This window comes from Rhinolophus ferrumequinum, chromosome 25, assembly GCF_004115265.2.
Source record: "Rhinolophus ferrumequinum isolate MPI-CBG mRhiFer1 chromosome 25, mRhiFer1_v1.p, whole genome shotgun sequence".
In the NCBI taxonomy this organism is placed as follows: domain Eukaryota; kingdom Metazoa; phylum Chordata; class Mammalia; order Chiroptera; family Rhinolophidae; genus Rhinolophus; species Rhinolophus ferrumequinum.
The window spans coordinates 8,019,930-8,038,191 of record NC_046308.1 but is presented as its reverse complement, the minus strand read 5'-3'; the positions used below and the strand labels follow the sequence as shown (position 1 = coordinate 8,038,191).

The following is an 18,262-nucleotide window of genomic DNA, read 5'->3' as shown; positions in this document are numbered from 1 at the left end:
TGTCACACGGTGGATGGGGGTGGGGGAGGGGTACATTCTAGAAAAGGGAAAGATCGTGCGGAAAGCACAGAGAAGCAAACAACTGGGCAGGTTTGGGAAATCCAAGGGTTCAGGAATCCTGAAGCTTAAACAGCCAGAGACAAGGCCGATGCCCTGGGAATGAAAACAAGAACACCTCTCACTCAGCACTTGACACCAGACAGAGTTCTAAGGGTCAAAACGCCCTATGAACCAGAGACTCTTTTCATCTCTACAGAGTGGGGAACGAAGGCCCAGAGAGGCTGAGTGATTTGCCCAAGGTCACAGAGCAAGGAAGGGGCCGGGGGGGGTTCGAGCCCAGGCAGCCTGAGCACTCGCCCTCTCCCTCCCCGCACCATGTCTGCAAGGCAGGAGCAGCGGTTGGGCCATAAACAATTTTAAGGCGATTGAACTTGAACCACTGGGTTCTAACTGGAGCATTTTGACCAGGTGCACCAATCAGAAACACGTAGCCAAGGTGGTCAGTCTTGGTTGACACTGTAACCCCATCTATAAACATTCTGCAGGGGTACAACGCAAGTTCCTCTTCCCAGGGGAGCTGTGGGTGAGCTCAAATTTATAGGGCAGTTAACTTGCCAGGAGCCACCGAGGTCATTTCCATCGTCTAATCCTCCTCCCCACATTTGGCGTGTCTTGGCACTGCTGTGGCCCTCCACCCCTTTTGCCGAAGCAGAGAGAGAACAAGTGGTTTGCCAGATGCCCGCAGGTAATTTCCTGGTGAGGCAGAATCTGATTTCGCCCTTCTCCAGTCCGTGAATTTCAAGGTTCAACTTGCAATTGTACTTCCTGCTCCTGTGTCACTCCTGGGTTTATTAGGAAACAAAAGGCTTTCACTCCCAACAAAAGGCAATCACGCATCACAAAGTATTTGTTGAGCACCTACCATGTGCAAAGCGCTTCAGATGCTTTGAAGAAAACATCTGTAAAGACTATGCCCATCTCAAAGGCCGTGCACTTCACACACACACACACACACACACGCACAGGCATGCAAACTCCACTGTTTACCCAGCGAAGAGTGCAGCACCTGGGCGAACATCTGTCCGTATTCACTTGGAAACATCAGAAATGCTAATTGTGAGACACACGGGGATGAAGACGAGAGCCGCAGTGCAAAGGGAGACGAGAGGCATTTTTCACTGCACACTGACACTCCCTGCGCCCCTGGACAGGGTCAGCAGACAAGCAGTGCTCAGAGGAACAGGGCAGGCTGGGAGCTACGCTCCCCACACAGGCTAACAGTGTCCACTCAGCACGGAGCAGAGGTCCATTCTAACCCCTACCTGGGGTCACTGGGGTGGGGGTGCTGGCCAGACTCGGCTTCCACGAACACTGGCCACGCCCCAGCGTCTGGCTCTTCTGCCGCAGCAGGAGGCTCTGCTCAGAAGAGCATGAGCCAGGAGGCGCTGGCCCCTTGCGGAAGTGACAAGCTACATCCTGCGGAGAGCTTGATGGCCCAGGCATGCCACTTCTCCAGGGCTTGCCCGGCTAGTGCTGCTCCCAGAGGGGCCAGCAGGGGCCTCAAAGCCTGTGCAGTCAGTGGCCAGGTACCGGGCTCGGCCTCCTCTTCCTTTTCCTCAGTTTCCCTTTCCTTTGGGTGGGGCGGCATCATGAATAAAGAAAAATAGAAGAGAAACCAAGAAGCCATCTTCAAGAGTGGACAGGAGATAAAGCTGCTGGAGTTGAATTATGTCTGCAGTGCACCTGGATGGTGGTCAAGGAAGGTGACGTGTTGTCCCCAGTTTATCACAACTGGATCCTGAAGAAAATGCAAAAACCAGCTCACGTTCCTTAGGAGGAAGCCAGGGGATTTAATCAAAGGACGAGGGAGCTCAAGTCCTCCATTCCGGAGAGTCCTTAGAATTACCTTATTACTCGGCGGCTCAGGAAAGGGCGACATTCCTACTATGTTGAAAGCGAAACGCTGAAACTTTACTATTCTTCAGAATTTCCACTTATTGAGTTGGCACTGTGAGATGTTCCAGGGAACCTCCCATTTAATCTTCATGCCAACCCCCAATGGAGACATTCTTATCCCCATTGTATAGATGAAGAAACCGGAACTCGGGATAGAACTGAAGCTTAGCTCCTCACTGCAGCACCAATAAGAGGTCACGCTGAAAATTCAACCCCACCCTCTGCGGTAGCCGGAGAGACTCGGAAGAAATGTCAGAATGCCGAGGAGTCTCAGCAGATAGCATCCCTCTCCCAACACACACACACTTCTAACAGCGTGAGAATTCTCCCAAGCCACCCCGTCTCCAGAGGTGTGAGCCCTACACACCCTGCGACAGTGTTGGATCCAAAAGGAAATAGCACAAAACAACCGGCAACGAAACGAAATGAGCCAATGGGCCTGCAGGCGGAGCGGGCTTTGGTTCTGTGAAAATCTGAGCCCTGTCGAGGCGACCAGACTGGCTCCAGGGTGTGCAGTAAAAACCGTGATTCCAGACAACGAGGCAGGCCAGCCAAGTGTGAACAGCCGAGCCTGCAAGAAGAGGGGACCCTTGAGAGTCACAGAGAACAGACATCACGCTTGTCGACGGCCACCCACAAGTGAAAGCCAACGCATCCGGCAGCTTGGAGCGGCTCCAAGCCATTAGCCAGCCCTGAGTACAATCGCTCTTCCCGAGCTGATTTTCAGCAAGAGCTACAGGAATAAGGAAAAAATAAAAACCTCAATCTAACAAAGAGATTAACAAGAGAGCAAGGCAGCTTACGAATGGTGGGTGGTTGTGGGGGCGAGCTCCCTGTGAGGGAAGGTGGAAATGGGGCACCCAGGGCTGAGGCAGCAATTACGGCACATGTGTGGGCTCCTAGAGAACTGCAAAGCCCTAAAAGCAGAAACCTCAGTGTCCAAAAGCTAGGCTGCTCCTAGAGGAAGCAGGGGCCAGGCCCTGCCTGGGCTATTTCTGACCTGATCACATGTGAGTGAATCTCCTTGTCACCACAGATGGCTCCATGGGCTGGGTAAGCTGTGACTAACAGAATCACTGGGGACCCTGGGTGTTTTTGGAACCTGATGACTCACTCCCAGATGTTACTTGATGTCTATTTATGAAGTGTCCCAGTGTATGTGTAGAAAAGACATGGTCCCCCTGCCTTGGCAAAACAGGTACTACGAGGAAGAGGCACGCCCCAAACAGGAGCCCCTATCCAGGCATTACACTGGGGTGGGCACTTTATCTCACTGCCCTGTACAACCTGGCCACCTCTAATGGGCACCATGGAGACGTGAGAAAGCAATTCACAGACAGGTTACACCTCGATGGAAGGGCATGTGGTTTACAAAACCCACCGACACTGGATAAATCCAGGGGTATTAATCATACTACGAAAGGATGCTTTGCCAACCCCAGCCCTCCTGCCCTTATTTTGCATTATCCACTTCACTCAAATTCCATTTTCTCACAACCTTTGGGACTCCCTCATGGCACCAAGCAAACCCCAATTGGGTATGTAAGACATGAATCAAATCTATCACGTGGAGGTGCTGGTTGGGGAACGAGCAGGGCCCTGTGCTTGGAGACCAGAGAAGGAGGTTCGAATAGCATAGCGTATTCAAAGAGTGTGTGGACATACAGCCACTACCCTAACCGGTTCGGGAGGGTTAGGGAAAGCTCCACGGAAAAAGGAGGACAAAGGTCTTTAGCTGAAGAAAGCTGAAGTGGGGATAGATCAGAAGCAAGAGACGACAGCCCCAAGGGAGGTTCGTTAATGGAAGTGGTTTAAAGAAGACAATAAATGAGATTATATGAGTATTGAATAAATGAGGTTATATATGTTTTAAAATGTTGGATTATTGGTACTGATGTCTGGGATGGAGTAAAAGAGGGGTGGGCAGTCAGCCAGGAGTGTAACTGAGTCGAAATTTCTCATGGCCTGCAAAGTGCTGGGGCCACTGCCAGGCGCCTGGGGCCGGGCAGGGAAGGTGGGTCAGGGCACTTGGTCTTCAAGGGCTTCGTCTTTCACTCGATCCAAGAACTTGGCCTCACTCTCAGCAAGTGAACCGGTCTAAGTTTATGGTTTCCTTATCTACACTCGGTGGTTAATGAAACTTTCAAGGCCACTAGAGCCTGGGCGGAGAAATGCTCCGTCTGGGTAAGGCCTGAGAACAGAGGTGGCAGGGTTCTGTGACTAAGGCATGCCCCACACTCGCCTGCCCGGGGGCCTGGCTGGCACGCGGCGACCCACCAGTGGCTGAACCAATGAGCCCCACTGCTCCACTGTCTGCCCGTGCAGGTTACTTCCCTCCCCACGCCTTAAATGGCACATCTGAAAAATGGGGATAAATCCCATTACTTCACAGGGTCTATGAGGACAAACCACCTAGATAAACATGGTCGCACACATCCTTTCCGACTACAGTTCATCGTTTACTGCTTCTAAAAAGAGAGTAGCAAGCCTGGCTGTGGGGAAGACTAATACTGTAAGGTGACACAAAGGACACCGATTGGCAGCTCCTGGATTCTCCACCGGGCCAGGGAGCAGGAGTGGAGGAACCCACAGACCACTCAGAGGAGAATTTACAAGTGTTCCACATGCAGGCTGGCGCCCCCGAAGCTTCACCTCGGAGACTCCCCAAACACAGGTGAGTCTTCCGTGGAAAAATGAAGCCCCTGACTCATGCCTTTAAAAAAGTAGATACAATAATATGGTGACAGCGTGAGCCGGCGTCAGATGGGCGCTGCATTTATCACGGTGATCACTTCTTTAGGCATGTAAATGTTGAATAACTACGGTGTCCCCCTGAAATTCATGGAATATTGTGTCAGCTACATCTTAATACAAATCTTTAAAAATAATAACAATACATTTTTAAATAAAGAAGTAAATAAAATAAATAAAGATGCTGCTGTAACAGCACGCTCTTGCTTGCTTCTATAATAAAAATGCACAGGGAATGAGATTCAAAAAAATTTTTTTTTTACTTTGTAATCCAAATACCCCAGTTGTGTTCCGAGAGGCCAATGCCTCCATACATGAAAGGTGGGGATGAGGAAAGAATCCAACCCTCCTTTCTCCACTGAGGTGAAACAGGCATGCAGGCTTTACCGTGGAGGAGAGAAGGTTAGAGCTACGCTTCCTGGCTGAGCAGAGGGAGAAGTTCCTGACCAACCCTGGGCTGCACGGATTGTTCAGGGGGTTGTGTCAGAGCACTGGGACGAAGCAGAAGCTTACCTGCCAGGTACAGTTGGAAGCCAGGCCTTTGTAAAGCACGAGAGTGGGTCCTTTCTGATCCTAAGAGCTGGCATGGTAAGACTAAAAAAGGCATGGTGGGGTGAGGCCAGGGCACAGCAAACTCTATTCACCCCACCCTCTGCTTTTCTTTCACTAACTACTTTCTCCTTGCCAGATACAGCTCCTGGTCTTTCTAAGAGGCACCCTCCTACGCCCAGGCCAGGTGAGCTGTGGAAGCCCTTATCGGCCAGTACTGTCCAGGTGTTTCCTTGAGTGCTTTGGGTGAGGCAGGAACTGCACTGAGCTTCAAGGCTGTGCAGACAGCCGGCCCTGGGGAAGTTCAGAGCCTGGTCAGGGAGACGACACAGGAGAGAAAAATGCCAAACCTGGCTCTGGCCACTACGAAAACAGCCTGGGAGTAGCCTCTCACCCACCTCCTAATCTCCAGGGAGAAAAGTCATCCCTGCTCAGGGCTGACCCACACCAGGCTCTCGAAGGGAAGCTATCACGGAGGCCGGAGGCCGCATCCAGACTTGGCAAGATGTCAGAGGGCAGAGGCTCTGTCATCACTGTTGCTTTCTGGCCCAAACGAATGTAACAGCCATGCGCCATTCAGTCAAGTCCGGGCTCCTCTACTGGCACTCTGGGCTCTCCCCAAACTGCATCTGCCTGCTCTGAGCGCTACCCCCGTAATAACGGCTACCATCCACCGAAGGCTCACTGTGTGAGGGACGCTGTTTGGTTGAACCTCGGAACAGCCCTCTCTGGTAGCACTGGCATTCGTTTCCTTCACGGATGAGGAAACCGAAGCCTAGAGAGGTCACGTCAAGTGCCTAAGGCCCTACAGCACTGGATGGCAGAGCTGTTTTCAAACTCAGCTGGTCTGACCCAAGAGCACACGCTCGACACCACACCCCAAAACCAACAGGACCCCGGCAGATAGCTCTGGCCTGCACAGGGAGGCTCACAGCCCCACCTTCCTTCTGCCCACGCCACTTCGGCCCCTCTCTCCAGCACCCCAACTCCTCCTGTTCCGAAACTCCACTTGTCCATAGGCTGATGTGCTACTCCTTAGTTGAGTCTTCATTGCCATTTGCTCTCTCGCCTCCTGCCACAGTGCTAAGCCCACGGTGCTGTACCGTCTGAATTTTCTCCAAGGGCTACAAAGTCAAACACCAGCAGGTATCAAGAGTGGAAAGCTGGGGGATGTGAGACCACAGGGGCTAAGTGCTCATGCTGGCACCAGGCAAAACACCTGCTTAAAACACTGCTCAGGCCAAACAACAGGTCTGACCACACCCCTGGGCCACTACTTCCAACCACTCTTTACAAGGCAGCCTGAGTGAATTTGAGACATTCCCCTGAAATGGGACCTCTCACCCCAGCATGGCTCTGGGGGTGGAGAGGGAGACCCTCCAAGATCTGGATCCAACCACTCCTGCCCAGCCTCCAACCCAAGCACCGGTCACACCCGCCCACCTGCTCTGAGGCCTCCACACCTCTGCTCCTTTCCTTCGGGATGGCCTCTCACTTCCAGCTCGTCTTCGCTTTGAAGACTCAGCACAGTCAAGTATAGTCTCTCTAAAGCCTTTCCTGCTGCTTCTCCATCCCTGAATCGGGCAGATTGATGCGATGTCCTGCCCCATGTCCCACTTCCTCGGGAAGCCACGCCAACCCCCTGCCCATCTTACTCTCCCCTCCTCTAAATCCCTCCACAATTATAACAAATGCCACAAAGACAGCATGTCACATACCCATTTGTCTCACTGCCAACCAGACCATGGATCTTTCCCCAGCCATAACTACATCTGCTACATTTCTTGTAACCTCCACAGCAGTTGTTCTAAGTGTTTAAGAAATGTGAACTAATAAGTGCCAGCCAGTTTAAAAACGGTTCATTTTCCAGTTGACAAGAAGGCAATGATTAAAACAAAGAACTAGAAGACGAAGACTAGCTATTAAACTATTCCTTTTTTTTTTTTTTAACTTCTAACACCTGCTCGAATCTTTATTACACATCTCAAAGTCAAAGCTAGAAAAAGTCCCAGGCAGCTTGGGTCAAACAGCTAAGAAGAGAAAATGGTGGTAAAGTTGGATAGGATGCAGGTAAGAAGGAAAAACGGGAAATGGGCCCTCCAGCAGAGAGAGAATTCCACGAACTACAACACAAAGGAAGGAGAGAATAAACAGAAAAGGAAGATGAAGGAGTTCATGGGACATGCGCCTACCTGTTCTGTGCCCTCATCCTCACCTGTCTGACTCAGCTTCCACCTTCTACCATATTTCCCCAAAAATAAGACAGGGTCTTATATCGTATTTCCCTGAAAATAAGACCGGGTCTTATATTAAGTTTTGCTCCAAAAGACACATTTGAGCATAATTTCAGGGGATGTCATTTTTTCAGGTACAACAATCTACATTTATTCAAATACAGTCATGTCATCTTCTTCTGGAACGTCGTCATAACGTACTAAATGCGTCCGTCTGGCTGACGATCTTAACTGGGGCTTATTTTCGGGGTAGGTCTTATTTTCAGGGAAACACGGTGGCTCCAGCCTCAATTCCACAGGTGGGTGGAATCGGGTCTCTCTAGGCCCAATACCCAGAGGCAGAGAGGACGTTCCCCCAGCAAGTTCCGAATGCCACTCCACGCCACCCAAAGGTGAAGCGCACCTCCCGGGCGATGGGCAGGTGGTGGGTTGGTTTTGGACTGTTTCCTTATTTTGAAGTGGTTTGTTCTAACAGAAAACAGAGCCTGAATTGGTAGGTTTTAGCTCAGAGATCTTAAAGGGGCAGCACTCACTGGCTGTGCGGAAGCAACGTGAATTAGCTGCCAATATTTAAAAATCAGAAGACTTCTGATTCAAAGCGGAGGTTTTGACTTCTGAAATATTGGAAAATGTGGTAGCAATCAGCCCGGGACCCCACATGGTCACGAGTGGCCAGACTGAAGCAGCAGGCTCCCCTGTAATACGCACACTCCCCGGCGTGTCCCGGGCTCACTGGGCCCACGGAGGCCGAGCTCTCAGGTCCTGGCTCCAAGGTCACTTCAGCGGAACCAGACCCTCCCCAGTGATCCGCACAGAGGAAGGCCTGCACATTTCTATAACCAGATAAGGACCTCGAACAGAAAACTGTGTGAAAGGCAACCCAAGCACCAACGGCCTAAATTAATTATTCAGTCCTAGGACATTGTCCCGGTAAATCCTGATGTGGGGTCACCTGCCCCCGGGAACCAGTGAGCTCGGGGTTGCCCTCTCAGTAACCCCAGCTGGCCTTGGGAGTCTCATGCCCCGATCCAAGGCTGGTCCTCCTTTGTCCTTCCTTTCCTATTCCAAAATCTTGACTCCTGTGATTTCCCCATGCCAGCCAGCCCCGTCGTGTTTCAACCACCATGATGTAAAATTTAGCCAAATGCCTGAGCGTTTGAGGAAGAGCTGGGGACGTGCACCATTGAGGAGAAAGCTGTAGCCTTCACAGCGCAGTAAAATCGTGGCTGTTCTTTGTGGTCTGTTTTTCTCGCTGTTGTTTTTTTCCCCCACTTACTCATATCTTCTGCTTTCTTTAAAACTGACAGTCCAATACAGCGTGTACAACGAAACCGCATCAGTGTTGCTATTTTAACAATATGATAGGGAGTTTTAGGGAGGAAATGCCAAGTAAGAATAACACGCCTTGGAGGGAAGGAAAGTTTAATTAAAAAGGAAAAAGAAAAGATGAAGATAGCAACAGCTGTCTCTTGGAAAAGAAATTCACCCTAAAATGCTACCTCTTCCGTGGAGCTTTACTTCCTGGCAGGTGGCACATCAGATAAGAGTCTAAATTCTGGAGCCAGAAGACACGAGTTCAATGCTGCCACTGGCACTTCCTGGCTGCATGAGCTCGGGTCAACTCCAACCTCTCAGAGGCTCCGTGTCCTCTGTCAGACGAGGGTGCTGAAAGCACGACTGCATGGCTCTGCTGGGAGGACTGCGAGAGAGACGGCACACGAAGGCGCCTCGGACACTGCCTTGCAGGCAGCAGGGGCTCAATGCTCGCCAGCCGTTAATTTTTATTGTATGTGACCTTCCTCAGCTTGGCCTGGTGGGGAGAGGAGGCAAAGAGTCGGGAAATCACCCAGCAAAGGGATGAGAATGAAGCGCTGTCCCATGGGCTTCCGGAGCGCAAGGTGGGATGGGGTGGTCCTGAGCCCGACATCCGTCCAAGGCTGGGTCCCTTGGTGCTTCCTCTAAAGAGCAGGGGCTTCCTTTTCCTGGGCCACTGTGCTCTAATTGGAGGCAGCCCCAGAGGGTGCTGAACCAGAAGCCACCAGAGGCACACTGCTGCGAGCTACCAGAACCTTCCCACGTTCCCTCCCCACCCTGGAGGCTGAGAAGTTGACTGTTCTGGCTCATGAAGCACTCTCAGAGCAAATGTGAATTTAGACATCCCTACGGCGATGGGTTAAGAGCAGTGCAGCAGGCACTCCAGCCTGCACCCAGCTGCCACGACCGCCATTTCGATGCGGCAGCTTTCTGTGTGTGGAAGGGGAGAGATGGCATTTCATGGCAGGGGGGCCTGAGGCAACAGACAGGATACCCCATGAAGAGGCAGAGGGCCGAGGAAGTAAAAGGCTTCAAGTCTCGGTTACGAGGCTGGAACCCAGCATGTCGGGTGCTTGCTCATTTTAATTGGTGCCTCTGCTGGCCTGGTGACACCCGGCGTTCTGCCTTGGCGAGGCCCTAAGAAAGCCAGGGGAATGACTCCGGCGGAGCCAAATGCCCACGCTCCCTGGGAGGCTATGAAAAGCTAATTGCTGTTTGGTCTCCAGCTGCCATGCTGCCTCCGCTTCCCGGCTTGGCGGTGGCCACCTGCTGTGCCAGGAGTGAGGCAAAGAGGATTTGGATCTTGGCCTAGGTTCAGGACTCCTGCTCGTGTGTCATGATATTCCAAAGAAGAAGCCCAGTCTCTGGCCATGGCAAAACCACCTATGACTGGCCGAGCACTTACCATGGGCATCTCACACGTGACCTCACGAAATCCTCCCAACGGCTGTCGTGGAGGATGCTATCGTCATCCCATTGTACAGATGCGGAGGCTGAGGCTAGGAGAAGCTGAGCCCTGTACTCAGCTAGGATGGGAGTCCTCGCTGACTCCAGAGCCCATGGGCTTAACCACTTTACCACCCAGGGTATCACAAGTGACAAAAGCTATGCAAGTCTCTTAGGCTTCACTCTTAGGCAAGTACGCTGGGGATACTTATCAGAGAAAGAACCGCAGACACAGATTTATGCCACTGAGCCCACGTGGGCTTGATCACCTCTGGGTATTACAGCCACACTGCTCTTTCTTTCCCAGCTCACCCTGGCTACATCTGCCCTAAGGCTAGGAGCTCTGGCCCACCCTGACTGAGCCTGAGGCCAAGTGGCTCTGGCTGCTGAGAATACTCTGGAAAGGAAGCCAGAGTGCCACATGTTGACCCCCTGCAAGGGGACAGGGACCTTCCACATTGCTAGGTACCACACGGGGTCCCAGGTAACTCCCAATGGTGTGCCAGGTATCAGGGTCAAGGAGGGAGAGGTCCTCTGCTGCTCTATTACCTGAGGCCTTGTCACCTGCATGGCTTGGCACCTGGAAAGCATGAACCACCAGGACCATAGTAGCCCGTGAGACTAAGTACCCTGCTCAAGCCTCTACCACTTTCCTTGCCCCCAATCCCTTTTTACCCAGAGAAGGCATATAGGACAGGCCCTTCTTAGGCAGCTGTTGGTTTAAACACAACAAGAAGGCAAAAGCTGAATGTGACCAGAATTCCCTGGAAAACCCCTTGTATTGCCTGCAACGTCCAGACTGTCTGGTGGTGGCCTAGACCGCTGCCCGATGCCCTGGCAGACCCTGGGCTCTCTCTAAACTGCACTGTCAAAGGCCAGCCCCACTGTGTTCAAGGTTATTCCTAATTTCCAGGCTTTAAATACCTCTGCTCATACCTGCCTCCTTTATCAGCCTGACATCTTGTGCCTGTGACTCATTCATTCATTAGCATTCCGGCAGCCACTTGATAGCCCAGGGGTGTCTGAGTCTTGGATAAAATCCATCCTCGCCCATATAAGGGGAAAACAAACAAAAAAACTCAAACCCTTCTGTTTCCTGCTGGGATAATGCCCCCGCATAGGTCATCCCGAGATAGGGTCAAAGGTCATAGGCAGCACAGGTTCCCGGGTACCTGCATCTGAGCAAAGGGCAGGAGTGTTACAGGCTGAACTGTGTCCCCTTAGTATTCCTATGAAGTCCCAGGACCCCAGAATGTGGCTGTATTTGGAGACAGGGCCTCTAAAGACGTAATCAAGGCAAAATGAGGTCCTATGGGTGGGGCCCAATCCCATCCGACTAGTGTCCTTAGAAGAAGGACATTAGGACACAGGCTCGCAGACCGAGGGATGAACGTGTGAGGACACGGGAGACGGCGGCCGTTGGCAGCCGAGGAGAGAGGCCTCAGAAGAAACCAAACCTACTGACACCTTGATCTTGGACGTCCAGCCTCCAGAGCTGAGAGATCCTAAACTGCTGTTGTTGAAGCGCCCCGGTCTGTGGTATTGTGTCATGGCGGCCCACGCAGACTAAGTAAGACAAGCAATTTGTGGGCCCAGTGCCAGAGGAAGGCACTGGTGACAGCTGCTAGGTCAAGGTGGAGGCCCAGGCTCGATCAAGGCTCACGCCCTTAGAAAGCCTGCTTTGTCCTCAGGGGTCCGTGCCCAGGGAACTGCCAACTGTGCTGAAGACCTCCGTCGGCGTCCTGCCGACTCCGTACTACCTCAAGGGCTTATGTCAGCCACAGACTGGGGACAACAAGGGCAGCTTCCAGGACCATCAGCTCTGTTGGGAGAAATGAGACTCAAACCACTGGTTAGGAGAAGAGGCTGGAGGGGACGGCTACCCACCTCCGACTAGGACCCTCAGACAGCTATTTCCATGAGCTACAAGGCTCCGGAAACCCACCCAGGTTTCTTGTGACCGTGACCTGTTGAGTGTATCCGTAGAGCTGGGCGATACAGAGATGAATGGAACACAGAGCCTCGCTGGTAATCAGATGGTTAAATAAGTAATGACCACACTGTCAGCTACTTGTAAGAATGGAGGCCTAATCAAGAGCCCGAAGAATGAAAAGGGCAGTAATCAGCCCTGTCAGGAAGGGGAGGTTTGTGAAGGCTTCAAAGAGACAAGATTGCCAGCAAGGTTTTCAAGACAGAACTGAAGCTCCTGAGCAAACAAGAGGCTGGGAGAGACATTCCAGACTGAGTGATCAGCAAGGCAGAGAGGTTTAAGAGTGCCTGGGGGAATTCACAGAACTGGAAGCAGTGTGACACCGTGGACAGAGGAGGCAGGAAATGGGAGCCGTCAGGTAAGTAGGCGCGAGAACATATGAGAGCCTATATGAGATAATATACGTAGGCCCATTGGGCCTACAGAGCTTGGTCTTCATCCTGTACGGGACCAGAAAGTCCCGGGGAGCTTCAAAGTGGGGAAATGACCAGGTCAGATTTAGGTTTTCCATGGAATGCTCAGACAACAGGGAAGGGGGATGTTGGGTAGGTCAACACCCAAATCTGAGCATGAAATAACAAAGGAGTTTACGAAGGGAGGGAGGCCTCCTGTGAAATCTCTTCTTTCCTGAGAGAGGCCGCACTGTTGTCCCAGCCAGGCGTGGGGCATTATACCCACTCATTCTGAAAGGTTTTAGCAAAGGGCCTGAGAGAGGACCCTGAGGCAACTAACACACTGTGCAAAAAGCACACTTTCCCTGGACCCTGTCAGTTTTGTATTTGGTTTTTCTTAAGAAACCAACCAAAATCAGCCACCAATTTTGCCAAGATAAGGACAGTCCCCCTAGCAGCCTATCCAAGGTTAGTTTGACTCTTTTTGGCTTATATCCTACTCATCAAGTCTGTCGTCAGTTCAAAGCCTGATCTTGACACAGAACTAGGCTGCTCTTCTCACTTTGATCCCACAGGAGAGCTGGACACCCTGCCATCAGCTCTGATACTTTGGAAGGACTTAAAAGTGGCAAACACAACAATGATTAGGATTCCAATTTAGGATCTTGAGGCCATTTCCAGAATGATCCACACCCTTAGTATGTCAACCACCGTTCCTTACAGTCTATTCCTTTGTTGGCCATGGACAGGCCGCCCCCCTCACTAGGGGGTGTCCTACTCCAAAACTGAGACTGTCACATTCATTTATACCCCTTTCCCCAAAGCACCTTACACAGTAACGTGAGAGGAAAGACCAGATAAGCATTGCTGCTTACTAGTTGTGTAACCTTGGACAAGTTACTTAACCTCTCTGAGGCTGTTTCTGCCTCTGTAAAATACAGATAATGACAATTACTCTAGTTTGAGATTATATGATGAGATAATATATGTAAACCCTAAGAACCCGTGCTCACATTTATGAAGGGCTTACGAAGAAAAATGGAGAAGGAGGAAAAGGAGTGGGAGGAGCAGGAGGAGAGGATAAAAGGGAGGAGGGGAAGGAACTTTGGACTCACAGTCCTGGGTTCAAATCTGTACTCTACCACCGGCTGGCTGTGTGACCTCAGACAAGTTACTTAGCCTCTCTGACTCACTGTCTCCTCCTCTGTAAAGCCCTGATAATTCTGCCTACCTTGCAAAAGGATCTTAGTTAAGATAAAAGATAAGAAAGAGCCTAATACTAAGCTTGGGCATTAAGAAGTGTGCCTGAAACCAGAGTCACTGCTTTCTCAGCCCCGCACAGCTCGTAGGGAAAAGTCTTATTTACATTCTGACCTTCGTGGACCACCCAGTTCTGCCACCCTAGATGGTGTGGTGAACACGTTGAAGCAAGTTTATAGGGAGCCAGACCTCCCGCTGCACTCCCACGCACAGGAACACTTCATCACTTCCAAGGAGAGTCTACTGAGCTCCACAACACAACTCTGTTCTCTCTGGACAAAGGACATGGGAGGGCCAGGCTTATCGTTCCCTGAACCAAAGTGTCTTCACTTGCGACCTGGAGAAGAGCGATGCCCCTCTGTCCTGGCTCAGGGGCGTGGCTGCCAGGAGAAACATCTATCTGCTAAGGAGACCCTCAAGCGTCAGTCCCTAAATGTCATAGGACCCTCTGTAAAAGGCAGGTTATTTTAAGCCTCCCCTGGACCCAAGGCCTGAGCAAATGAAGCAAATGGCTTTGGGACAAGACCCAGAAAGGTTTTTAAGACCTCTCATTCTGCCAGAAACACACTTAAACTTTAAAAAATTTAAAGCTCACGCCCTCTCTTGGGTTCACTTTGTGCGAGGCTATGGTTTAGAGGAAGAGAAAGTAAAAACCTCAAACCCTCAAATCAATAGATCACGACAAATGCCTGTCACCTTCCATCCTGTCCTGGACAAGGTAGGACCCACAGCTAGAGCCCCAGTGTGGAGAAGCAGTCACCCCTGCGTTTCTGCCAACGGTTTCAGATTGGGACAGACGGAGGCTGGTGTTGAAATCTGTTGCTTTTTTTAACAAGGAATGGGGGCAGGGAAGCTAGCCAAGGAGCAGGTGTGCCTAGGTCCCCAGCAAGCATCCATGGGCAAAACCAAGGCGCCTGAAGATGCAAGGGAGGCAAGGCGCTAAGGGGGGTGCGGGCCCCTGGAAGCATTCCTAAGTTGGGGGTATAGGATTAGGACCCCAGAATCTCCCAGTAGTTTCTGTGTCCGATCTTGGAGGCCAAATGCAAGGTCAGGCATTTGGGTACAAGCTTTTACTATTAGACCACCAAGCCCACAACTCACAGCCTGAAGTCGCCCCCCGCCCTCCACCCCCAGCCCAGCCTACCATCTTACTTCTGCTAGGCAGCTCCTCTTGGCCCAGGCCGTTGGAGGGAGCCAGTGGGGCAGCCCCACATTCATCCAAGGTCAGGATGAGGGGAACGTCGTCATCTAAACTCATGGCCACGGCCATATTCTCCTCTCCTGCAGCCCTCAGGATGCGATGTCTAGAGCTGTAAATAGCGTCTGCTTTGAGCTCCCTTTCAAAGCCACTGGCCCAGAAGTGCTTCTCAGAAACTCCTCCATTTGAGGCATCTTCTAGGGTTCGGGGGATAAAAAAAAGAAAGACAGTTATTAAAATACAACATTAAAATGTTCTGGAATTAGACAGAGGCGATGGTTGCTTAATCTTGCAAATAGACTAAAAACCACTGAATTGTACCCTTTAAAATGGCTGGGTTATATGGTGTGAATGATATCTCAAAAAAAAGAAAAGTATTGCAGAATAATAGCATTAAAAAATGAGGAAACTAACCTCTGCAAGAACACGTACTGAAAAGTTAATGGTAATTATGTCTGGAGACTGAGATAATGACTAATATGTTCCACCGCCACCCTTTTCTGTCATTCTTTGTGTATGTGTTTTTTTAAAGACTTTAAAGACTTAAAAATATACAACCATTAAAATAATAGCAGTTAATACTCAGTGAGTGCTTACTACATACCAGGGACTGTTCTAGCAATTTTTAAATAAAGCTGACTGAAACTTCCTAATAGATAGGTAGGATTATCAGCCTCCATTATAGAGGGGGAGACTTCGGGCTCAGAGAGGTTAAGTAACTTCCCCAAGAACCCACAACTAGAAAACCAAACTTTTAAACTTTGCAATCTGACTCCCTGTGCTCCTAGCCAGGACACTACAATTTCTCCAAGTCCCAAACCTGGTATTTAGGCAGCACCTAAATATCAATGACCTGCAAAGAATTAGCATGTCAGGTCGCCTATACGGGCCCAAAGCACCCTTATATAGGCTTTATTCTCCTAGATTTAGGTTTAGGAGGAGGAAAGGGAAGACTAGAGTACTTTTTTAAATGATGTCCAGAGTCACACAGCAAAAGCACTCATCCTGAGCTCCCAATTTAAAACACTCAGAACTAGCCTGTTACAGCTCCTATTTATACACAATCCCATTTCCGCTGGGGAGGACCAACAGAAAAGCAAAGACTCAGCAGATCTGCCGGCAGACCTTTGAACTTGAAAACAACAGCAGGTTGCTTCCTCAAGCTGTGGCCTTCTGGGCTCACTCAACTTTGCCTCCAGACTAACCCACTGAATGACAACCCCCCCATTTACTTCTTTCACGAACCATTAGAATAATGGTTCCTGTGTGACAATATCTTCTTAAAACGAGGCAGCAAAAGTGAGCACTGTTCTACTAACTAAGCCTGTAGCTCTCTTCCCAGCAAACTTCCTGTGAGATTTTTGTTGTTGTTTTCTCCAGATCTGGGGATTTCTTTTGCTTTTAAATCTCAGTAGTGGAGGGACAGAAGAGGAACTCTCAAATGAAACACTACCATTTGGCTGTCTTAAGAATTATAGGTTTTATTTTTTTTTGGTTTAGCTTTTTCACCACAGGTATTTTCAAACATACTCAAAAGTAGAGACTATGTAAATGAACTTCCTTGTACCTACCACCCATCTTTGACAAAGATCAACATTTTGCCATTGTCCTGTACTTACTTTGAAGGCAGGAGAATCTCCTCTCCCTTTCAACTCATCAAGGTTTCGTAATCTTATTATTATCATAGTAGCTAGTGGATTTTAACTGTTTAATAATATATGACTGCTTGCTTGCATGCATTCTTAGTTCTCTGGCTCTCAGCTGGGGTTATTTTGCCTCCCACCCCCCAGGGGACACTAGCACTGCATGGAGACATTTTTGATTGTCACAATTTGGGGCGTGGGAGCGCTAGAAGATAGAGGCCAGGAATGCCACTAGACATCCTATAATAAGCAGGTGAGACCCGCAGCAACAAAGAAATAAATGATTCAAAATGTCAATAGTGCTGCTGTTGAGAAACCCCCACTTCACAGATGAGGAAACTGAGGCATAGAGCAGTTAACTTAACCTGTCTCTTATAAGTAAACAGCAGGGAAGTGGTAGAGCCAGATTTCAACCTAGGCAGTCTGAATTTAGGGATCCCCCTGCCTCGCCGCCGCTTAACCATTATCCTATGCCTCCGCTCAGAACCAGTTCCATAATCTGAATTTATTCAAACCCATCACTTTAGAGGGAAAAGTGAGGCCCGAGGGGGGTAAAGGACCTGCCCAAGGTCACCGAGTGCAGGGCTCCTGAGTCCTAGCTCAGTGCTCCTTCCACGGGCTTTGCGTCCGTTCTATAGAGGACCCAAAAGGGATGGGTGACCACTGGGGACAAGTCCAGGAAAGGGCCAGCAGCCTGTCCACTCGGGCAGCCTGACCGGGAACGAGTCTCTTTCGGGGTCATCCGAGGGCACCAGGGCGACGAGCAGTGGAGGAAGGAGGGTGAATACAAGAGGAGTGCGGGCTCCAGCTCCACGTGCTCCCAGCCCTGGTGTGGGCCCCCGCGTGGGGGTCGCCCCAGGAAGCCGGGGAAAAACAGAGAGGGTGCAAAACCCCGGCTTGGGCTGGAGGAAGAGAATCCAGCCATGACTTCCTCGCTGTCCCTCTGGGCCCGCCCTGACCACCTCCCACACCCAAGTACCCAGCGGCAACCCTTTACTTCGCGCCCTCTGACCCCTGCCCCCTGCCCCCTCCGTCAAGCCGTCCCTCGCACCCCTCGGATTCTTACACGCGCCGCCCCAGCAAACCGGACCGCGCGCCGGGCTCAGCACCGTGCAGCCCAGCCTGCCGGCGTCGCCGCCAAAGCCCCAAGCCGGGAGCTGTTGCAGCCGCCGCCGCCGCCACTTCAGCTGCTGCCACCACGGCAGCTGCGCCAGCTCTCCCATCCACCGCCTACTGTCCCCTGAACCTCCCCGGCCCCGCCTCATTCCCTCTTCGCTGAAACCTATTGGCTCCCTGGGTTGCTATGATGAGCTCTGATTGGCCAAGCCTCACGTCCTTCCCCAGTTCCCGCCCGCTGCCGATGCAAGATTCCCTGCCCGCCTTCCAAAGCAGGGGCGGGACTAAGAAGCTCCGCCCCTTTCCCCCTCCCATTCTCCCATCCTTACTAGTTCTGCCCAACCCAGAGTCTTTCAATTGGTGGAGGGTCAGAGAGACAGTGCCCCTGATTGGTCAGACCTCAGAAGGTGGGA

The 18,262-nt window shown here is 51.1% G+C and overlaps 1 protein-coding gene across 4 annotated transcripts in view; it reads right to left on the bottom strand.

Annotated features, from left to right (window-relative positions):
- TPCN1 (two pore segment channel 1) overlaps window positions 1-17,975 on the bottom strand; it is a 53,669-nt gene extending 35,694 nt beyond the window's left edge. For 2 of the 4 annotated variants that reach the window (XM_033098183.1, XM_033098188.1), the window contains exons 1-2: window positions 17,800-17,974; window positions 15,045-15,284 (exon numbers count right to left, since the gene is read on the bottom strand). In XM_033098183.1, the coding sequence (XP_032954074.1) occupies window positions 15,045-15,284; window positions 17,800-17,956 (397 nt within the window). In that variant the 5' untranslated portion in view covers window positions 17,957-17,974. Of the gene's footprint in view, window positions 1-15,036; window positions 15,288-17,799 lie in introns of those variants that run through there. The other 2 variants (XM_033098186.1, XM_033098187.1) reach the window with 2 other exon arrangements.
- Between the last annotated feature and the right edge of the window lie 287 nt (window positions 17,976-18,262).